Source organism: Homalodisca vitripennis, chromosome 2 (assembly GCF_021130785.1).
Source record: "Homalodisca vitripennis isolate AUS2020 chromosome 2, UT_GWSS_2.1, whole genome shotgun sequence".
In the NCBI taxonomy this organism is placed as follows: domain Eukaryota; kingdom Metazoa; phylum Arthropoda; class Insecta; order Hemiptera; family Cicadellidae; genus Homalodisca; species Homalodisca vitripennis.
The window spans coordinates 203,120,276-203,142,965 of record NC_060208.1 but is presented as its reverse complement, the minus strand read 5'-3'; the positions used below and the strand labels follow the sequence as shown (position 1 = coordinate 203,142,965).

General features: G+C 32.7%; 4 protein-coding genes across 12 annotated transcripts in view; 2 read left to right on the top strand and 2 right to left on the bottom strand.

Annotated features, from left to right (window-relative positions):
- Positions 1-4,075, bottom strand: part of LOC124355288 (myosin-11-like) — a 51,547-nt gene extending 47,472 nt beyond the window's left edge. For 7 of the 8 annotated variants that reach the window (XM_046806352.1, XM_046806350.1, XM_046806353.1 and 4 more), the window contains exon 1: positions 3,901-4,075. The gene's annotated coding sequence lies outside the window, so the exon portion shown is untranslated. Of the gene's footprint in view, positions 1-3,056; positions 3,132-3,900 lie in introns of all 8 variants that reach the window. The other variant, XM_046806351.1, reaches the window with a different exon arrangement.
- A 3,119-nt stretch (positions 4,076-7,194) lies between these two features.
- Positions 7,195-22,690, top strand: part of LOC124355285 (queuosine salvage protein) — a 31,010-nt gene continuing 15,514 nt past the window's right edge. The window contains exons 1-5 of one of the 2 annotated variants that reach the window (XM_046806346.1): positions 7,195-7,439; positions 10,075-10,170; positions 12,537-12,758; positions 13,311-13,470; positions 15,400-15,513. In XM_046806346.1, the coding sequence (XP_046662302.1) occupies positions 10,075-10,170; positions 12,537-12,758; positions 13,311-13,470; positions 15,400-15,513 (592 nt within the window). In that variant the 5' untranslated portion in view covers positions 7,195-7,439. The remainder of the gene's footprint in view (positions 7,440-10,074; positions 10,171-12,536; positions 12,759-13,310; positions 13,471-15,399; positions 15,514-22,690) is intronic. The other variant, XM_046806347.1, reaches the window with a different exon arrangement.
- Positions 16,935-20,030, top strand: LOC124355286. Its single transcript, XM_046806348.1, has 2 exons — positions 16,935-18,092; positions 19,204-20,030. Exons 1-2 carry the CDS (start codon positions 17,945-17,947, stop codon positions 19,953-19,955), a joined length of 900 nt encoding a protein of 299 aa, XP_046662304.1. The 5' UTR covers positions 16,935-17,944; the 3' UTR covers positions 19,956-20,030.
- LOC124355284 (protein ANTAGONIST OF LIKE HETEROCHROMATIN PROTEIN 1-like) lies at positions 18,118-20,616 on the bottom strand. The gene is made up of 2 exons (XM_046806345.1): positions 20,032-20,616; positions 18,118-19,106 (listed from the first exon to the last, which is right to left on the bottom strand). The coding sequence occupies exons 1-2, from the start codon at positions 20,319-20,321 to the stop codon at positions 18,227-18,229; spliced, it is 1,170 nt and encodes a 389-aa protein (XP_046662301.1). The 5' UTR covers positions 20,322-20,616; the 3' UTR covers positions 18,118-18,226.

Here is a 22,690-nt window from a genome sequence, read left to right as displayed (position 1 = left end):
AGTATGGGTCTGGTGACTGTTGAAAGTTTTTAAGCAAAGTTCAATTGGAAAGCCAAATCGTAATTTGTTCTAGGCCATTAAATGTGTCAACAAAAATAGAAAACAAGTATCCCATTAAAACAAATTATTTACTGTGTTTCTGATAATATTGCACCATTGATGAAGGATGCCATGCACAGACCTTTGCATAAGGATGGAAACGGCAAGGATTGCAACACTGTTAAATTCTTGTCTGTCAACATTACCCAAAACAATGGGGAGTCCCTCAGAACTCAACACTGAGCTTCATCTTTTTCTTATTCTTCATTACCTTAATGACCTCCTGAAAAGTATCTCTAGTACGATTCTGCCACGATCTGGTTGTTTGGTGTCATAAACTGTCAATTAGGAACCATTTGGATCTTGAAACTTTGACTTAAAGGAGGGTTCTTTAAAACATGTCAGATAACAAATTAATTAAGCAGTTAAAGAAAATCATCTCCACAACATAGAAAGTATCCGAATATTTCATGAATTGTTAGTAACCACCTTAATTGTTTCTAGCAGTAAGCTATAATGTTAATTACTCTCATGTACAAAGGTACATTTAATTTATCAATGGTTACGTAATTGTTTTAAATGAAGTATATCAAATCATATAACAATAATAAGTTAAACAAAATAACAATAAATATTTAAGAAGAGCAATAAATATATAAAATTATACAGTATAACTTAAAAACATAAGCCTATTGAGTTGACACACACCGAACAATTGAAAAAAACTATAAGTGGTTATAGTTTTCTCAGCTTGAGAACATTATAATTTTCTTGGTGTCTGTTGTCATTATCAGTACCAATGTCCAATTTACTGACATTAAACAAAAATATGAAAAATGTAAACCTTTGATTTGAGTGAGATTAACGGCCAGAGAAGCCAATTAAACAATGTTCAATGTTATTGACATATTCCGCTCATCCTCCTGAACAAAAATATACCGGGTGCCTTAAAAGTCACCCGGAGGGAAAGTCCTAATAACTTTCTTTCGAATAGAGATGGAGTGATTTACTTCGGGAGATATTTATATGACCAACTGAGAGGTTTTTTAATATATGACAATTTTTGAAACCCCCTCCTCACAAATGGGGTATTTTGGGGTAAGTCTCCCATTTTCAAATGGCAACCTCTAGCAAGTAACACCTCATTTTAAAGATATTATAAAAAGAAGAAGAATGCCATAAACTAGAGGTCTCTATCAAATTTGGTATCCAGTTAAAGTTTGAACAGTTTTGTAAAATCTCCACAATTTAAGTTATATTTAAAGTTATTGTAATGCAGATAAAACACTCACTAGTTATTTTGAGAACTGACCACACCAAATAATAAAACAAGTTATTACAAGAATCAACAACCATGAATAACATAGGATTTATTAGGTTTTGTTTTGTCTGACCTCAGCTCATTAGGAAGTCCTAGGAATACCAATGACTGATTTTTCCGTCATCTCTTACTGGTTACCAGTTAGAATGTGAACACAGTTAGTTAGGGAGACACAATACCTGGACTGAATATGTCTCACATACTAACTGGTAACCAATAAGAGAGAACATGGTAAAATTACAAATAACTTTGTTTTTTTTTAATAACTAATGTAAATATCAATTTTTGGTTGTATTTGTGTACTGTCCTTCTTGTTATCTATGATTTTCAGTGTTGTCTGCTCCCGATAGCTTATCTGAGTGTTCTGTGGTCAGAACTGCTTAGTTAAGCACCATCAACCGTCCTGTGCAGTACTCTTCACTGCTATTACCCAATCACAGCACATTCAATATAACACTGTTAATTGGTTTTGAAAGTTTTTTATTGCAGATTATGTGATCAGTTAAAATATTAGGACATCAATTTATTTATACCCGTGTAATTGGTCATTGTGTTTTTTTAAAGTGAGAGTATGACATAAAAAAGCTATTTTATGTGATTGGAAGTTACCATGTGTTATGTAACTACATACAAAGTTATGATTATGTTAGTTTTCTTTATTTATTAAACTTGTGTTTTTTACACTATTTATTAGTTTGTTGAAAGTTTGATTCAATTTGTATGCATTATTTTTAATCACAAAGGGAAATAGAATTCGCGTTATTAACGTATTATCGTCCTACTGAACAGAACAATGCAACATTTTAGGGTACCATATAAAAATAACAAATAATGAATTTTAGAACATTATAAGTGGAACTATATTTCTTGCAAGATAATGAGAAGTTATGGTTTGGTGAATTTAAAATATTTGTTTGTTTTTTTCAAATTGCATTTCCTATAAAGCAGTAATGGCAAGAGGCATTTGTGATCAGACCATCTAGAATTTGATTTGTTAGTGAAAGGTACTATCTCGAGGGATGTTTTTCATATGTTGCCATCAGCGTGGGGCACCAGTGCTATCGTAGGTCACGCTGATGGCCAGAGGCACAGTGTCAGGCTGATTTGGATGTTTATTCTTAGAAGGTCTAAATTAACAAAAACCGTCTATTATTTAGGTAAAATGTCCCTGATTTGAGCATTATTATTATTTTACATATCCAAAGATGGTGTAACGGCTGATGGCAGCAGCAACCAATATGAGGTTGACTTATGATCATAACAAGACTATACACACCCGTAGAACAATAAAATAGTATTCCGCATGAGAAAATTAGTTCACTTTTAATGTTCTATAACTTTGTCATTTGTAATATCTACACATTGAAACCTTATATTATTTTGTTCAGGACAATAGCAATAGGTCAATAACACGAAACTTGTATTTTTCAACTTCGACGGTTAAGTTCATAATTACCAAAATGTTATATCTTTAAGCAAATTTTATATAAATTCGCATAATAAAGTTCTTTCTATCAAACTTTTTATATACTGCATAAACGCAGCTAATCAATAAAATTATGATGGCAGTAATGACAGTTAACAATCAATAGGGCCAGACATCAACTACTGAAACAAAAATCGTTCTATAGTAATATCTTTATTTTTGGAGGTAATCAAGTTTGATAGATATGTTGAAAATGAAGTTAGTACTTACCTTCTTTATGTATAGCTTGGTTTCAATGTGTGGGATTTTTTTTAATAGCCTAATTTACTTCTTTACAAAATGGCCCTAAAAATAAAAAAATATCACTGTGAATGAATTCCTAAAAATGGCTAAGTTTTTTTGGAAAACAACACTAAAACATCCCTAGACATTATTAACAAGTATAAGTAGTACAATAGGTACACAAACAGAGTGTAGTGTACGATAAGCGGACCAGGTGTTTTATATTGATATTGACAAACTATATAACTTAATTATAACTCATTCATTTATTTTTTTTAAGATTATATTAATTATTTTAATTTAAAATATGATTGTCATTATGACTATAGATAATCGTAACTTTTGAATGTTGATATGACTTATAAGCGCATTCGATAAATTAATATTAAGTATCAATGATTGTATTAATTGATATAAAAAACTGGTTCCGCTTATCGTACTCTATCCCAAAAAGATGTTTACTACTCTAAGGGTTAGCATAGATAGAAAATCTTGTTATCCCCGGCTCTCGCCAAGCCAAAATTTAAAAATTTTTAAGATGTACTGTATTTTTTACAATCTATATCCTCCTGCATTTCTTCTAAGAACCCTATTCTCCAAAAATAATTCTTGTTTACATTAATAGCATAAATTAGCCATTCCCTTTTATTAGACATAGTATACAAAAGTTATAGAAATTTTATATAATCTGTACTCATAGACTATTTATTTGTAATTCAATCTTAAATAATTAATGCATTTTGAATTGGCCCAAACTAGTTAAATTATTTTAAAGTTTTTGGGCTAAAATATTATGTACATAATATACATGTTTTAAATTTACATGTCTTACTTTAAGATGTAGATAACAGCCTACAGGAAGTTTTAAAATGCTGCACTAAAATAGAGTCGTAACACATTAGAATAGGTTAAATTTAGAAAACGTTACTCCAATCTTTCAAGATAATAAAATAAATTTTGATTTTGACTTCTTTATTTTTCAGACAAATACATTTCGGTTGCTACAACAAACATTGGTTGCTATGAATAGTACAAAGATAAATAATATTAAAACTAACGCCCTCCATGGAGGTATGACCTTTACAGTTAAAACAACTTTACTATGATCAACTGAGGGACTTTTATTTCATTTTAGTATGACAATTATATATTGGTATTAGGTTAAAAATGTATAATAAACTGCAAGAACATAATTAAAAAAGAGGAATGTATATAGTTTTAAAATAATTAAACATAATATAAGTTAGGAGCATGAATATAGTGAGGAGTTTCGGTATAGAACTGAGAAACGAAGCAAGATACTAACGTTCTGTTTTTGTTATGAACTAACTTTTGAAAATCTAACGTTCTTTTAAATCTTTTTGCACACATAAAACAGTAAGTCCAATCAAACTAGTATAAACGAGTATTCAAGTCTAATACATAATTATTGTTGTCAAGGAGGTTTACAACAAAATGATTGCGATTGTTGTTCAATTTCAAAATATATTTTTGTTATATACAATGAAACGACTTCAACAACGTAAACGATTATTGTATCGTCCTTGATTGTCCAAATAACTCAGAGGTATCGTGAAAAGATCGCATAATTTTCACAAAGGGCCTGAAGAATTTATCTTAGCAGGTATAAGGTGAGCCGCTGTATTATTTTGATGCAGTATTAACTGAAAGCTCTCTGTGGCGTTGACCACACTTAATTTATTTAATTATTTATTTCTCGGGTTCGATCTCAGACGCGATGATGGACTGTAACCCAATTTAATTAGGAGTTTATAATAAAAACGCTCCCTTGGTTGATCGATTAAAGCAATATACTTGATTTGTTTTCTGGAAGTTAACTGTGCAGCTGATCTACATATGAAAAGTTTCCAGGCTTACCGGTGATAGACCTCAATTAATATGCAAAATTAAATATATCATCTCCACCTGCATTGCTTCCTAATATGACTGACTGCATTACATTTATAGTTCATCATTACAATTAAATAATTTATTGTTATGTTGAATAAAAATAAAATATGTTAATGATAATTTAATATTTAAATTGGTTGATTGAGACCGTATAAGACTGGTAACATCGGCTTATACGATCTCTTACAACTATATGCTGAGGGATATCACACCTCCGTATGCTGTTAACCATATGACCAATTATTATGAAACTTGCTTGACAGACTTGTTATCTTTTGAAAATTCCGAGTGTTTTCATAGAAACTATAATATTTTTCTTGTGTATTAATTAGACTGAATAAATTCTTCAAAATATGAAATTGCTACAGATGTATTCTACCTATACTGAATTAACAGCTGGAACGGCGACAGGTAGGTGCGGCCGCTCTTACAAAATCTGGTGAATCCAGTATAGTGTACGTCAATGGCTATGTTGTTCATTAGGATATGAGAGACATTGTCATTTTAAGTGTAAATGTTCCATGAGTAAACTTGCCTTAATGTACGTTTATAATATTTTCAACCATTAAATATATTGTTTAGAATCATTTGTAGAAAATGTGAAAAAGTTTTAGCATTGTGATGACATGGAAACATTGGTGAACCATCACTACAATTAATGAAGTTATGGTAAATTTTAAATTTCGAGACAACAACTCTCATTTCATTTTGTAAATTATTTCTAAGAACAATTTTATAAGATTCAAATTATTTTTCTTCTTGGTTAAAATGTATTTTTCTATTTTGTAATCGTTTTAATATTGGAAGAAAGATTGCCTAAATACAGGAAGACTGGCCGACCAAATACAAATTCTGAATGTAGAGTTTAGCTCCAGTCCACCTCCTCTTAATGCATCATCTGGAATCTGATATAATGTTCGTCCAAAGAGATCGAAAAAATCTATGAAGGAGGATCTCAAAATCAACAATTGACATAGTTTTGACATCTCAGACACCTAAATTACAAAATATGAATTAGTGTAATCCAGGTGAATTTCCATTCTCATGGTCTCATCTGGTGTGCATTTGAGTGCACTACGATGTTACTGTCGCGATCTCTAAGCACGGTGTTTTCAGAGCAACTGAGTTTTTTTACACAACGTAGATTTGATTTAATATGAATGTTGAGGTTAACTTCAATTCACTTTCCTTTTTATGCAGCATCGGGAATCTGAGATTGTTTCTAACGACTCCTGGAATCTGGAGCAATGTTCGTCTCTGAAGGGATCGAAAAAGTCGACGACGAAGAAGCTCAAAATGAACAACTACCAATTCACCTGGATTACACTAATTTATATTTCGTAATATAGGTGTCTCTGATGCCGACACGATGTAACTTGTTCGTTTTGAACTTGTTTCCATAATATCTACATGTTTAAACTATAGGATTTAAATGTTTTATTTTGAATTAGGCCTATATAATTTATTTACATTTCGATTTATCCCATATTCCTAGGACGGGTGAGGTAGAGTTGTAGTGTGCTTTTCAATCAGATTCATCTCTCCAAAAAACAACTCCTAGGCACGAAACTGTCAAAGAAGGTACGGTAACACATTTATAGACTTATGTATAAATACTGCATTTGCTTATTATCTTTCAACAGTTAATCAAGAACCTATGCATTGTTCAAAGTAGTTTCAAATTATATTTTTAGTTGTTGGCCTCTCATAAGATCAAAGTACAGTACTTTAGCAAGAGAGCTCTACTAGCGGCTATTTTAATTTTGGCCCTATAAGAACAAATAGAACAATCACAAACAACTTGATCCCCTCATGTTTGGCCGTAAAATTATGAATATATCTCATTTTAAGGTTTATAATTAATATATAACGCTCTTTTAGGCTTTTTACATACCGTATTTATTTGGGTTTTGAGAAAACAGTTTTCAAAATATTTAAAATTTACCATTTACATAGTTATAATAGAAAATAGTTTCTTTACAAGAAACTCAAAATAACTTTAACAAGTGGAAAGTCTAATTTTAGAAATGATAAAATAGGATATTAACAATAATCATTCTATGACCAACAGGGGCGTAGGGATGTTTGAGGTTTAACATTGATCTTATGGGATCATTTCTCTATAAGTACAAAAACGCATTATTTTATGAGGAGCAGATCGCAGGAATAGCCAAACGCAAAACCGAACTTGACCTTGACATGGGGTGCTGCCGGTGTTATTGTCTGTCTGGGTTTTTTCCTTCATGTTAATGTTTTTCGTCTGGGTTTTTTTCTTCATGTTAATGTTTTATTCCATAGACGAATGAAGTATGACACGTGTGAACTGTGAACACCATAAACTATCAAGTTAGGTTAGATAACAAATTATTCCCATTAAACATTTTCAAGCACGAAAATATCAAGTTTTTTTAAATTCGAGTTATGTCATTAGTCCGCTTATGTTATTGCTAATACAGAAATGTAAGTTTTCAAATAATTATGATGCAAATCCTTCTGTTTAGTCAAAATGTAAATATTTAGTTTTGTGGTTAATAACTAAGAAAGATTAATCAGACAGTTGTAACCAAAAAAGAAAATTATTTTAAAACTAGACTTGGCGCACTAACTCTAGTAGCAAGTGGCACAACGTTTTAGGCAAAACACTACTGGTTTTTCCTTTTAAATATATTTTCATCCATATCTAATGCTTCTTAACCATTTTAGCGCCAAGAGCTTATATATAGGCTCAACCTGTTGTCATAAACCGCCAAGAGCCTTCATTTAGGCTCAAGTTAGGTTGGTGGTGAAACACCAAGAGCCTATAGGCTTGGTCAAGTTTGGATGTTAAGCGTCAAGAGCCTTTATTTAGGCTTTCAACATTTTCATGTAGTACACAACCATTTATTGACTAATATAAATAAAATTAGTACTGATTTAGGGTAGGGTACGATAAGCAGACCCTGTTTTTTATATCGAAGAATATAGTCATCGATACCTAATATTGGCATCTCAAATCCTAGACTATCAATCGATATAAAAGTACCTATAGTCCTCAATAATAATCATATGTTTTAAATTAAAATATGAATTTAATATTTACAGTGATCAAACAAATTATTTATTATAACCAAAATTAGGAAAACTGAAGACTACCATATTTACTCCTCTCACACTTACAGTTGTTTCTTTCCCATAAATTTCACATAATGGGTTTTTCGGTACGAGTCCAACATGTTGAAGCCAGGAAAAAGTAACGTCATGTAGTTTTATAAAATTGATTGCCATTTTTAATCAGAAATTTTTAAGCCAGAATTACTTGGCTAAAATTGAAATATTATCCTATGTGTATTATTCTAGAGTGTTTACAGCTGTTGATATAGATTATTTAAGTTAATAGTTCAAAATAATTAACCAGTATCGATTGATTATATTGATGATTATGATTAAGTAATATTGTTTGCCAATTTCAATATAAAAAAACCAGCTTATTGTACCCTACCCTTGATTTATTACATTTTATGTAAAATGTACTATAGCAAGTAGCACTGTATTGACATTCACATAATATTCAAACAAAAAACAATACACACTAAAATGTTTTATATAAGGAGACGAGCGTTTCTATGGTAAAAGTCAGTTTTGTACTTTGTTTACTAATAAATATATAAATTGTTAGTATTATTTTACAAAATTTTCACAGGTCTTTCTCAATTACATATACTAGGTACACTATAATATAGAGGTTTGTTGAGTAAATATTTTTTTCAGGCATCTATTGAGCTCTTAATTTACACACAAAAATTGGAAAAAGTACCTAGCAAAATGAGAATGATTTATATCTATGTGTGTCATAATTCGTAAAATTGGCCTGGCACTACTGTGGAGTAGGGTACGATAAGCGGACCCGGTTTTTTATATCGAAATTGGCAAAAGATATTACTTAATCATAACCATCGACATAATCAATCGATACTAATTAATTATTTTGAACAATTAACTTAAATAATCTATATCATCAGCTGTAGATATAGATTATTTAAGTAAACACTTTCAAATAATACATGTAGGGGTAATATTTCAACTTTACATAAGTAACATTTGATTATTAAAAATGGCAGTCAATTTTAGTAAACTACACGACATTGCTTTGAAAGATGATAAGAAATATTTTTTGTGGCTTCAACATGTAGGGCTCGTACCAAAAAAACCCATTATGTGAAATTTGTGGGAAAGAAACAAATCTAACTGTGAGAGGAGCAAATATGGTCGTCTTCGGTTTTCCTAATTTTGGTTATAATAATTTGTTTGATCACCATTAATATTAAACTCACATTTTCATTTAAAACATATGTTTGTTATTGCGGACTAAAGATACTTTTATATCGATTGATAGTCTAGGATTTGAGATGTGAATATTTGGTATCGATGATTACATTCTTCGATATAAAAAAACCAAGTCTGCTTATCGTACCTTACCCGAGAAAACTAACTGACAGTACCTATTTATTATCAAAATATGGGAAAAAGTTACCTGTTAAATGTTTCCCTTGGAAATTACAATTCCTAGTTGCTTTTGAAAAGAATCTCTAGACTTTATAAATACATTGCCTGGTAGGTAAGCCTACTATCTTGAGAAATGTTTGTTCATTGCCAACATTATGGTCAGCTCCAAAGATACTGTAACATCCCACCCTGATGGTTGGTGACTTTTGTAATGAGCTGTATACTTTATAAATACATTGCCTGGTAGGTAAGCCTACTCTTGAGAAATGTTTGTTCATTGCCAACATTACGATCAGTTCCAAAGATACTTTAACATCCCACCTTGATGGTTGGTGGGTTTTGTAATCAGCTCTAGAATTTTGATACTGCTATATTTTGATTATAAATCCAAGATTGAATTTAAACTTCTAAAGTGGAAAATTTTATGGTCAATATTATTGTCCACAACTAGGTGATTAAATTTTAGGGAAGTTAGCGAAAGACGGTATAAGTTAATTAAAGTTCTAGATTCAATAAACTTTTTTACTTAAATATAGTGGTATTAGTGTAATAAATTTGATAATTAAAACAGGTTATTAATAAAGTACCTAAATGTATTAGTCTTCTTTTGTAGATGGCAATATTACCAAGAGAATCAGGGCAGTTCATTGAAAAACTCAGCAAGAATGTCAAAATTTGTGATGAAAAGATCACAAATCTATCTGAAAAGGTTTGTTTTTAACTCCATATATTTTCCAACTAGATCAAGATCAGTAAGATTTTTTTCTTTACTCCAACATTTAACAATTTTTAATTTTAATAAATACTACAGTCAAAATTGAAGGATAAACACATTACTTGGTTTTATTCAGGTTTTAACACCTCAAATCTTTATGAGGTATCAGGATCTAGTATTGGATGTACTTAAGTGGATAATGTAAAGAATATTTGGTTTGTTCTACATCTATGTTAATTACATTTCAACTGGTAAGATTAAGTTCTAAATAAATTATCTATCAAACCAGAAAAATATTTTTATAGTAAATTTATTTTTTTGATTGTGTTAGCTGACTGAATTTTATATATTAAAAAAAGACTGAAATACCTGCATTTTGTCTTTCTGTTGTGGAACTTCAGGGCATGTAGTTCTTAACTCTTTAATGGTTTATTAGAAGTACTTAAAACCATATTGCCGAATTTTTTAAAGTTTTGTTTATGTAAAATACTTATATGTGTAACATTTTGTTATTTTCGTAATTTGGTTGTTGCCTTAAAACTGTATTAATGATATTACTAATAACAAAATTAAATGTTATGTTTTAATTCAATAATTAAACAAAGTAAATTTGCAGAGAATGCTTAATAATTTCTGTAACATTTCCAATGGTTGTATTTTTTACAATTGTTTAGCAATGCATGGAATTATTTTGATCTATTTTCCTCTGACCAGTTCAGGCATTCTAATGACAAACTCAGGGTAAAATTAGAATTGTATTCTGGTTTTCTGTATATGTTCTATGTATAACTGAAAAACCAAACAAATATAATGCCTCTGTATGCTTAGCAATATGTCATCTTAGACCATATGTATTACTTCTGACGATGTATTTACAATTAAAATAAAAACCTAACCAAAAAATGCCCCTGTTTTTGTTTATAACTTATGTCTAACTTTTCTTTATAAACTAACTATAATAATTCACGCTTCCTTGTGCATGGATGAGGTCCGCCACAATCTCGTCCATTGAGTTAGTGAATAGTACACTGTAAGTCGGACTCATCATTACAAACCCCATAACCAATCATTATTAAGTAATTACATTTTTTTTTAACCTGTAGAACTTAGCCTACCATATTAAGGTTTATAACTACACCCTTATTTATGGATACTTGTCTCAATGAGTCTCTCTGATAATATGTCTTTAATTAAAAATTTGGATAGCTATGAGAACTTTACATAACACAATGGTTGTAGAAAATCCATTAATTACAGATGTGATGTCTAGGTAATGGATTTAATGATGTGTTAGTACTGGATAACATGACACACACACAAAAATGGCATAAGCAGTTTTATTGTGATGATGATCAAGTGACTTTTCCAACAACATGATAATAGTATAACTATGACTCAACAAGTTGACTTCAGCAGACACTTTACTGCATAGAAGCATATTGAGAATAGTCAGTGTCACTCAGTATAGACTTGCAATGAAGGTTTTTAAATTTTGTGATTAGTCCTATACATAGAAGTAATAATAAATCATTCTGTTGTTTAGGTGTATGTATATTTTAGATTAACACATCCACAATTGTTGTTATTATGATGTGAGTCACCAGTGACTCAAAAAGATGATGGACTTTAGTGTAGTGCAGGTCAGCATTACAGTACTGTAGGGGAAATTGGAGGATCTACCACATTGTTTTCTATTAAGGAGGGCCGCTGTAGGCCTATATGGGTTTAGTTTTTAAATGTCATTAGTCACTTTTTATATTCAATTAGATCAATATTAAATTATTGGATAAAGCTCCAAAACATGACAAAATACATAGATCTACCTTGTGTCTGGGAGGTTGATGCAATAATGTAGCAGACAGTAACAGGAGCTGAAATCGGCACAAACAAGGAAAATAACTGTGCACATAAGAGTCATGGGTGACGCATGACATACACAAGAAATAAATGTATAAACAAAATAGTTTGTGTGTGACATGAGCCATCCGTGTCTCTAGTGTAATAATTATAAAACACATTTCTCACTACTTCAATTCCCATTTAAATCAGTAAAAAACTATTAAAAATATATGTTTTGCAGAATGGTGTAGCTTTGGTGAAGTCCAGTAGGGTTCTGAACTAAAAGTGTACTATGAGTGACTTATGCTACAGTGAATGTGTTAAAATAGTATAAAGTTGTCATCATAATTAATTATACATTTACTTTTATGTTTTGTAGGAATATAGATTATTAGAACTGATTTGATAGTATCAGGCATTAAGAATAAGAAAGGGTTGAATTGTTCTTGAGAATTTTGAAATGTGCTTGTAAATTAAATGTGTCATTATTGAGAAATATAAATTTTGTTTTTTTTTATTAGCTTTTCGATGAGCTTCAGAAAGGTAACATCTCTCCAGCTGGGTTCTCTGAGCACCCGTGTCACCCAGTCGCAAACGATGCAGCTTTCAACTGGATTTTTTTTGTGGATACCATCAACTTCTGTTTCTGGAGTGCTGATGGGGCCCATTGGGAGGTGAACTGGATGGGCAATTCTTACACTGGCTACTTTGCTCTCTGCGCAGCAGTCAACAGAGCTATGGAGGTGAAATATTTGCTTAATTCAAACCTATTCATTCAATTTTTGAAATACACTTTTATATTTGAAACTGATTCAACATTTTTCTTAGCTTGTACTTTTATCTCTGTTCTTTTACCATTTTCAAAGTTTTTGTTGACAAATGTATGGGTGATACTTAGAAAAATGGAGTGGTTAGGTTATTTAAAGATTCAACAGAGAGTGAAACATGATTTGGTAGTTAAGTAACAGCCAGAAATCCTACAAATATTGAACGTGTTGGTACAGTGATCAACGAAAACCATTAATTTACTGTACGGGCGATGGAAAAAGATCATGGCATTTTTCATACATATTTTAAAATGAATTGTTTTTCTGAAACATTAGGTCATCAACTGATGACAGACCATTAGAATACTTGCCTCGTCAAATTAAAACATGACAATAAAGTCATGTAAAATAATGTCTAGAATAAAATATGTTCGAAAGTTGCCAGGGCTTAATGTTCTGTCATTAAAGTGGATACAGTTATGTTTGCTTGTATCTCTCTTGATGAAGCTAATCTACTCCCTGTATCAGGAAGGTGTGAACGTGACAGATCCTCGCGTGTACTCTCAGTGGCAGTTGGCTGACCTTGAATATGTCCTGAGGGGGGACAATGGGGTCCAACTGCTGTTGCTTCCAGAACGACTGGACTGCCTGAGACAAGTGGGTAAAAGATTGCTGGAGAAATACCAAGGCGAGTTTTCTGTGTTGTTAATATTATAACATTTGTTTTAGAAATATTAAAAAAATTTGCCTGGATTTGGAAATGGTGGAAGAATTTTCTTTGCCTTTTGAATTGCCTTTTGACTTGTCTTTCATTCATGGTTTCACCTTAAGGTGTTGTTGTTCTGATGTACAAACAGTGAAGGCGGGAGTCCCCCAGGGTTCCATTGTCGGATCTCTTTTGTTCATTTTATATATCAATATCAGGGGTTGTTTTGCAGATGCCCATTTGTGTTTGTTTGCAGAAAAACAAGTAAATTATTTTAGATATTCAATGTCGTGAGGCCTTGGAGGTTTAAACGTGTGTGGAATCTAATATGATTATTGAGTGATTTATAGAAAATGGTTTGACTACAAACACTGGTGAGACCAAACTAATAGATTTCACAATCGCAGGAAAGCGCTATGGTAGTCTCAGTGTTTGGGTTGATGATGTGGTAGTTGATTCTGAACACAATCTTAAGTTCTTGGGTCTGTCTATTGAAAGGAATTTGATTTTTCCTCACATATAAGCAATGTAGCACAGAAGATTTGTTCTGGAATTTTTGTACTTTGTAGACTTACACACTTCACAAACACCTCTGTTTTTCTTACAGCATACTATGCTTTGATTTTCAATACTTGACACGCTTTTGCAATCTGGGATCAGAAAGAACTAATTCTAAGTGTATTTTTGTCTTACAATAGAAGGCATTGTGGATTATTTCTGGAATTCATTAGTCTTGCAAACCTATTTTTAAGAAGTTTAAAATCCTAACTTTCCCTTGCATTTACATATTTTATGGATTAATTTTTTTAACAGAACCGTAGCATTTCTTAGTCTCTTATCCCATAATCTAAAAACAGAAATAAATATAAATTAAACATCCCTTTCCTCACCACGTCATTTTTAAATATCCTACTTATTATAATGCCTTAGTATTATTCAATGCCCTACCTGACTTTTTAAGAATAGAGTTAGATCTATATAGTTTCTAAAGAAAAGGAAACTAAAGGTATTTTTACTATAAAAATGTTTTTATTCTGTACAGAACTATGTCATGTACCATGTTATTTAGTTATTAATAGATTATATATTATGTTTGAATGGTTATTTTGAAACAAGCCAATGTATATATTTATGTTTCATGGCAATAACAGTTATTTGACTTTGAATTTAATGTAGTTTTATAACTTATCGGACAATAAAACGTAATGTTGGCAAAATAAAATGACTTTGTTAATATTTCATTTTTTTTCCCTATTAATTTGAATTGACGGTTCAAGTAACTGACTCTTCTTTGTTTAAAGTTTTATTATTGACAATGGAAGGTTTTTGATAGGATACCAGGATTTCTGACATTTGAAATCATTATATGTTACAAAAGGTATAACACAACGTTTGGAGGATTGGAATCTATCCTCTTCGTCAGGTGGGGGAGGTATTAATACATACAAAAATAAACAAAAGAAAGGGAAAAACGGGTTCAAACATACCGCAAAGCTGCTTGGAGTCCAGTCATGCATTGTCAATGCACAGAATGCAAGTCCCGAGCACGAGTCATGAGTACGAGTATCACAATCACACATCACACCAGTACAGGCAAAAGTCGAATACCAATCCTTGAAACATTGTGTTACACATTTTAACATTTAATAATGGCAAATGCCAAAATCCTGTTATGCTTTCAAACTGACTCTGTCATTGGTTCTGAGAATCAAGAACAGCAACCTAATTATTTCTGTTTATGTGAGATTTGAGATGTTCATTTTCATTTTATACAAATTGTACATTAGGAATTGTCATATGAAAAAACTTGTTATTACTGTTATCACTTTATTATTATGTTATCAAATATATAGAGGATACAAGCTGTAAGGTTTTAACTAAAATATTTTTACAGTTGATGATTTTTTTCAGGCAATTTTGCTAACTGCGTGAAAGAGAATCAGCATTCTGCTCAGAAACTGTTGAAGCTCATTGTTTCTGAATTTCCATGCTATTGTGATGAAGCTGATTACAATGGTGAAAGAGGTAATGCCGAGTCTAGTTAAGAATGATTTTAATTGTTCATTCTTAAGATATGAAAAAATGGAATCATTCAATATTAGTCATTTTGAATGTGTTAGAACAACTGTTGATGTTTCTGATGGAGTGCTATGCCATTAACACCTGTAGTTATTGCAACATAAAGTGTTTATGGTACTTTGGTTTTGTCTCTAGGCCCCTATATCACTATCTACTACTTTTTTCATGGGCTATAAGTAGGATTTGGATCCTTATAAATATATCATCACTATGGGACGGTTATGAACAGCTATTGTACCCATTTTTATGTGTTTTGGATACCCACCACCTGAGTCGCAATCATCACCTCACCCATTAGCCCCTCCCTCCCCTAACCCTCGCCTACCCAAAAAATTCACGACCCTGTAAAAAAGGCTAGCAGATGTTCGGGGTTTGTCGGTGTTAGTTGGGACTGCTCGGCTCTGTCTACCTGCTCTTTCGCTACGAGCCGTTGCCCATTTCAGGCCTCTGGAACAATTTCTGAGGCGCTCGTGCAAAATTCTTGTGAATAGAATAGCTCACCCAGTCTTTGAGCGGCAATCCCCAGTCTGCACCTGTAAAGTGTAAGCCGAATTGTGCAATACCACAATTATTGCACTGTTGCCGTATTGCAATTAATGTATGGATTAAGTACATTAATTTGAACTATTATGGATTTGGATAAACATGTACACAATTATATTATTATATAATTATAGTATTATATAATTATATTATTATACAATTATATAATTATAACTATAAACTATGTTTATTTTTTGGGAAAGAAACTAATCACTTAATCCAAATAAAAAGATGTACATATATTTTCAAATATTAGTAATTTGCAGGCAGTACTCAATTTGTTGACGTATATATATATATATATATATATATATATATATATATATATATATTTTATAACTACATTAATTTATGAAAATCTTATAGAATTAGTCAAAATGTTTTAAACTATTAATACATAAAAAAAAACATAATTTAATGCAAATAAATATTACTACAATGACTTAACATTTTAAACGTTAAATTCGTTAATTTTATACATTTAGCAAACTAAAAGACAAATTTCGTAGAAGGAGCATCCATTGCTTTCTTTTGGTTCATATGCTCAATGGCCTGTAATACCTCTCACCCTCAATACAATGCCAATGTTTCTAAGTGAAGGGTGTGAGTTCTGTTATAGTGGGGTGGCTACTTTCATCTTAAGTTTACCCTTCCTCCTCTTTCCAGCAAAAGAGATTATAACAAGTGGCTATTATTTTATGTTTTGTGTTGTAGGAGCACTTCTGGTTCAAATTAATTATATTTCCATTGCCAAATTTGACTTTGCTTTTTAACCCAAATATATATATATATATATATATTGTTTACTTGCAGTGTATGCATACTTTTGCAGTGAGATTAAATTCAATACAACAGAGAAAAGTTGGTGAACATGTTTTATATTTCGAGTATCCAAAACCCATAAGCAAACAAATTTCCATAAGTTTTTAAATAGAATAGTAGCAATTATCCGCAGCTTCGCATGCAATTTTCAAGGGCATAGTCTTCTTAGTTAAAGCAAGCATTCATGATGTAATATGATGACGCTCTATGATTTTTGCAAACAGAATAAGGTACATATCTAATGACTATAATTCAGTCTGTTTAAGAGACTATAAAGTTAATATAATGTTTATTGGTTATAATTTCAGGACTTGCACATGTAAGATCATGCATTGCTAGTTTGAATAAATGACAATTCGGATCCGACTGTTGGGTTTTCTGGCCTGATGTCCCGATCAAGAAAATATATACATATAAATAAATATATATATATATATATACATACATACATATAAAGGTCTTGGAAAACTACTTTGGTCAAAAACTGTCAACTTTCGGCTGTTAACATTCACTTTCAGGCTCAGGTATTTTCAGTGACATAATTGAGTCGGCCTTGTTACCCCCAAGATGAAGAAAATATATTCAAACTGACGCCTACTTTGGTCAAAGAGCATCACTTCCAGCCCTAGTGATCTATTTCCTGTATCTCCAGTACCATAAGTTGAGTTTGCCTCAACAAATTGTATTTGTACATACATATGCAGTTCTAAGAAACCTACTTCAGCAAAAAAAGATTGGTTTTATAATGGTCTTAACATCTGCTATCCAAAAGGCCGGGTACATACCGAAAGCAACCGGTGATAGCAACGCAATGTCAACGCAACGGCAACTTGAGTTCCCAATGAATGACACACGCAGTTTAATGGGACTGTGTATACCAAAGTGACTGTGACGTGACGGTGATTCAACGGTCACCTGACTGAGCAACGCAGGCAACTCAAGTCACGACATGCTGTAAACTCGAGTCGCCAGTTGCGCAGTTGCTCTTGTGGAGTGCAGACCGTACTTAACTATGGCTGCTGAACAACAAGAAAATATTAAATTTGCACAGTTTATTGAACAGTTTGTTTGTTTGTATGACCATAACAACAAATCATACAGTAACAGAGTGGTGACAGACAAAGCTTGGCAAGCTGTGGCAGATGAGTTTAAACTCACAGGTAAGAAAAAAATGTAAGCAATTTGTTAATTTCTATGAATATTTTAATACAGTTTTTGTAATTCTTGATAAGCATATAAAATACATTATTTTGCCTAAAACTGTTATTTACATGTTCACTGGAGCTTTGATGGCTTAGTCCCACTGGGACGGTATTGGGTTACATTCAACGAAATAACGTGCGATTTTGTCCCTTATTAAGTAGTTCCGCTTTCTTGAGCGGCGGAAGTCATCGATACATGTGAGGCGTGGCCTAGTGTACTCAAATTGTTCAGGAAAGCTTGCTGTTCCGTCTCTTGCTTTGATAAAGTTGTGCAGCACACATACAGCTTGAACAATTTTTTTTAAGTTACCAGGTTTGCACTGTATTGGTTTTTCCAACACTCTAAACTTCATGCTCATCATACCAAACGCACACTCTACACTTTTACGTCCTCGTGAGAGTCTGTAATTGAACACTCTTTTTGTATCGTTTAAAACACGTCGCGGATAAGGTCGCATGAGATTTTCGAGTGGAAATGCTTCATCACCACAGAAAAAGAATGGTACAGGTTCATTACTGACATTATTTGGAAGTGCTCTTGGAAGAGGGAAGTCTAGGCTATTTTGTTTTACCCATTTACCCAATGTCGACGAGTGGAAAACTCCTGCATCATTATTTCTTCCGGGGTATCCTACATCAATACTTATAAATGTCCCATCAGCGTCTGCGCAAGCCATCAACACAGTTGAAAAAAAATGCTTATAATTGTAGTAATTTGAACCAGAATGATCAAAGGATCTAATACGAATGTGCTTGCCGTCTATTGACCCTAGGCAGTTAGGCAGGTTCCATAATTCTTCATATCTTTCAGCTATAGTTTCCCATTGATTTCTGTCGGGTACTGGCATGAAAAGAGGTTGTAATACAGACCAGATAGCTTCACATGTTTCAGGAACGATAGCTGCTATTGTAGATACACCTCTAAAGAAGTCGTAAGCTAGTTGATGGTAGCTGCATCCCTCACCCAAAAACCTGAAACATTTACAAACATTTGCAGGGCCGTTACAATTACCAAAAATTTTTTTTCGTTTACATTACATAAAGTTACAGGCTGTTTTTCTTTTTTCAGTGAAGCAATGCAAGGAAAAATGGAAAAATATAAGGACTGTATTTAGAAGACATATTTTCACAAAACCAGTGTCGGGAGCCGGAGGTTCTTCAAAAAAGGAATACTACTTGGCTGATGTGCTGCAATATCTTGTGCCTATTTTAAAAGGTAACCCTAAAAACATTGGAAGCAACCTACCACCACCTCCTGAAACTGATGACCATCAACAACAAACTCTTCAAGAAGAAGAACCAGCTGATTATAGCATTAACGAAATTGCTGATGATGTGGATGATGACGCGACTGAATTACCCCAAGAAGCAGTGCCGAACGTACCTGAACCCGCTAATAACAGCATATCACAGTTCCGGAAGAAACAGTTGGGCAAAAGGAAGCCGACTACATCATCGTTGGATGAAGCTATGACCAATTATTTTAAAGCAAAATCAATGAAGCCTGCTGAAGATAAATTGGTTCCAGTTGCTGACAATGAAGATAAGTCAGACGAACTTTTTCTGTTGAGTCTTAAAAAAGATATGAAGGAAATGAATTCACGGCAGAAGCGAACTTTTAAAAGAAGAATTTTTAGTTTGATCGATGAAGTTCTAGATGATAGTCCTGGTAAGCAAACGCACGATATGTATTCAAGCTCATCACTACAGTCCTCACGATCACCCAGTGTGCTGACTAATATCATTTCTCCGGGAAATCCTGGCCAGGAGAACGAAGAGTACGTTTTCAACACCTTGACCAATGCATTCGGCATACATTAAGTGACATCATAGTCTTTTAGTGAAATATTTTATAACTTTCAAATAACAATAAATAAATTCATTTAATCAAACTTACCTTAATGTGATTGTTAATCTTTCGCCCACACCAATTGCGGTTCTGTAGTTAGTATCTTGTTTCAACAGTAGAGGGGTAACTAAATCCAGCAAAAAATCAAAGCTAGCCTTGCTCATCCTGTAGTAGTTGAAAAACTTTTCGGGATATTTTCCCAATTTTTGCAAGGAATGCCACTGACTGCTGTGTAAATTGCTAGAATTGTATGGATGAACACTAAAACGTCTATGCAACTTTTTTTTCTGTTTTTTAAGCACATAGAGAAGTACTGCCTCCTCCTCGGACAAAGACATCGGAACAAGTGACTGGAAAACTTGTCAACTTGGGTTTCTTGTTTATGTACACGTGGTGTAAACCTTGAAGAAACTCCAGTTGACTGAGTTGCGTTGACATTGCGTTGCTATCACCGGTTGCTTTCGGTATGTACCCGGCCAAAATGAACAGTAACTTTGTCTCTGATCATTTCACTATTTATAAAATAATGAATACTAAAATTTCCAATGTTTTCATCTGAAGAAAAGGTTGATTAATAATAATTCTTCCTTTTAACATTATTCTATGGCTTGGAGACTATAAATTGACATACATTTTAAAAATTTGAATTAAGTTAAATAAACATATGATAGTTTTGTTAGTTAATGTTGATATAGAACAGTTGATTACATTTAGCAGGCTCTTTCAATTAATATTTCAAAACTCTAGAGATCAAGATGGGATTTTTCCAATACTTCAGAGACCGGAAGGATTTTCAAAATAATAATTCATACTAGGGACGCTAAGAATATCCATGTTAAGATTCAGTAGAATCGGTTGAATAGTTTGTGTAAAAACAAAACAAACAAACAAACAAAGCCACTTTCAAATTAGTAATATTATTAGGATTTTTAAAGTTTGTGTATATTATATTATAAGTAAAAAAACTGTTTAATGAAGTAATTAAGTTTTATCTTAGATTTCAGAAATTTAGGTAGCTTAAATTTAAAAGGAGCTGATATCGATTTCAATATTCTTAAATTTATAGATATAAATCAGGTTAGTATTTGTCTCATGTCGCTCTTTGTTCATATTTTGATGTGTGATTTGAAAGAAATAAAAATTCTGATTCCTGAAATGAGCAAAATGAGGTCCAGGGTTTGTTTCTAAATGATAAATTGTTTTGAAGTTGATTTTTGAAATGATTTTGGTTGTGTTGAATCGCATGTGCAGATATTAGTCTCATGTTTGTTATGCCAACTTTACACACATGCTCATAATTAAGACAGGTAGCCGGCCGTAGGGGCCTGGCGAGCAGCTATGGCAAGTGTGCACATGGGTGTAATAACATCGCTCCACCATTTCAATATTACTCAACACCGCGATATCTGACCATTATGGCCAACAAGCCATTATCAATGGTCATGAACCAGTAGGGATCCAATAAACAATAAAACAATCAGGGATACAAGTCCCATAAATGTCCTACTCCTAAACTCTCTTCTTTCAAGTGAAAGTTTGAGCCTTCTAAATTTTCTAGATCCCTTTAACCTCAATTTCAGAATTTCGAAACAACTTTCAACTACCATCTGTACGGGAGCTGCCCCTTAAAACAAATTTCACGAGACCCGAGGATAAAGAAGTGTACATGGATAACAAAAGGCATCCTAATTTCTATAATTAGGAAATTAAAAACCATTCATCAAATCAAGAATTTAAAGATTTCTTCCAAAACTAAAAACGAATCTATAGAAAAGTAATCAAAGTCGCAAAAGCTTATGATGTAAACAAAGCTCTGCTCATGTCCAAAAATATTTCAAAAACCGCTTGGGCCATAATCAACATTAAGAAGACACAAACTAACGAAGAAATAAAACTCAACGTCAACAAAAAACTTACCAATGACCCTTCGAGGGTCGCAGATGAATTCAAAACATTTTTTTCCTCGATAGGAACTGACCAAGGGCTCCACCCAGCCACTCAGAGTCAGCCACCCCCTTCATTAGTACCAAGCTCCATAGCTTTCATAGCTTTGGCTCCGGTCTCAGAGAGGGAGATTGCTAGAGTGATAAGAGAGCTCCCTGAAAAACGATCAAACGGCTCTTAATCACGTTTTAACATGGCTCCTCAAGCAATTCTCAAGGCATTTGCTTAGACCACTAGAGCATCTAATTAATCCCTCTTTTTTCTCTGGATCATTCCCTTCCTCTCTCAAAATTGCATAGATCACACCAATTTTCAAGAAGGGCAACCCCTCCTCAACCCAAAATTACCGCCCCATCTCAATGCTGCCAGCCTTCAGCAAAATATTTGAAAAAGTCTTCCTTACACTTCCTTAAACGATATGTATATTTTTTGGAAGGCCATAATTTACTCTCAGTAAACCAATTCGGCTTCCGAAGTGGAAAATCGACCGTAGACTCAGTTGTGTGTCTCGTGGATTGGATAGTAGAGGGAATTGAAGGTCACAGAGATAATTTTAAGTGTATTTTTGGACCTTTCTAAGGCTTTTGACTGTGTTGACCACCGTATCCTCATTTCCAAATTAGAGCTTTTTTTTTTTTTTTTTTTTTTTTTTTTTTCCTTCTGAGGGAAGAGAACACTTTGTCCCCGCACTTAGTCCTAAAAGGACCTTTGCGCCTCCCTTACTTTTATTTGTGCCCTCAAAAACCGAGGCTTTTGCAAAAAC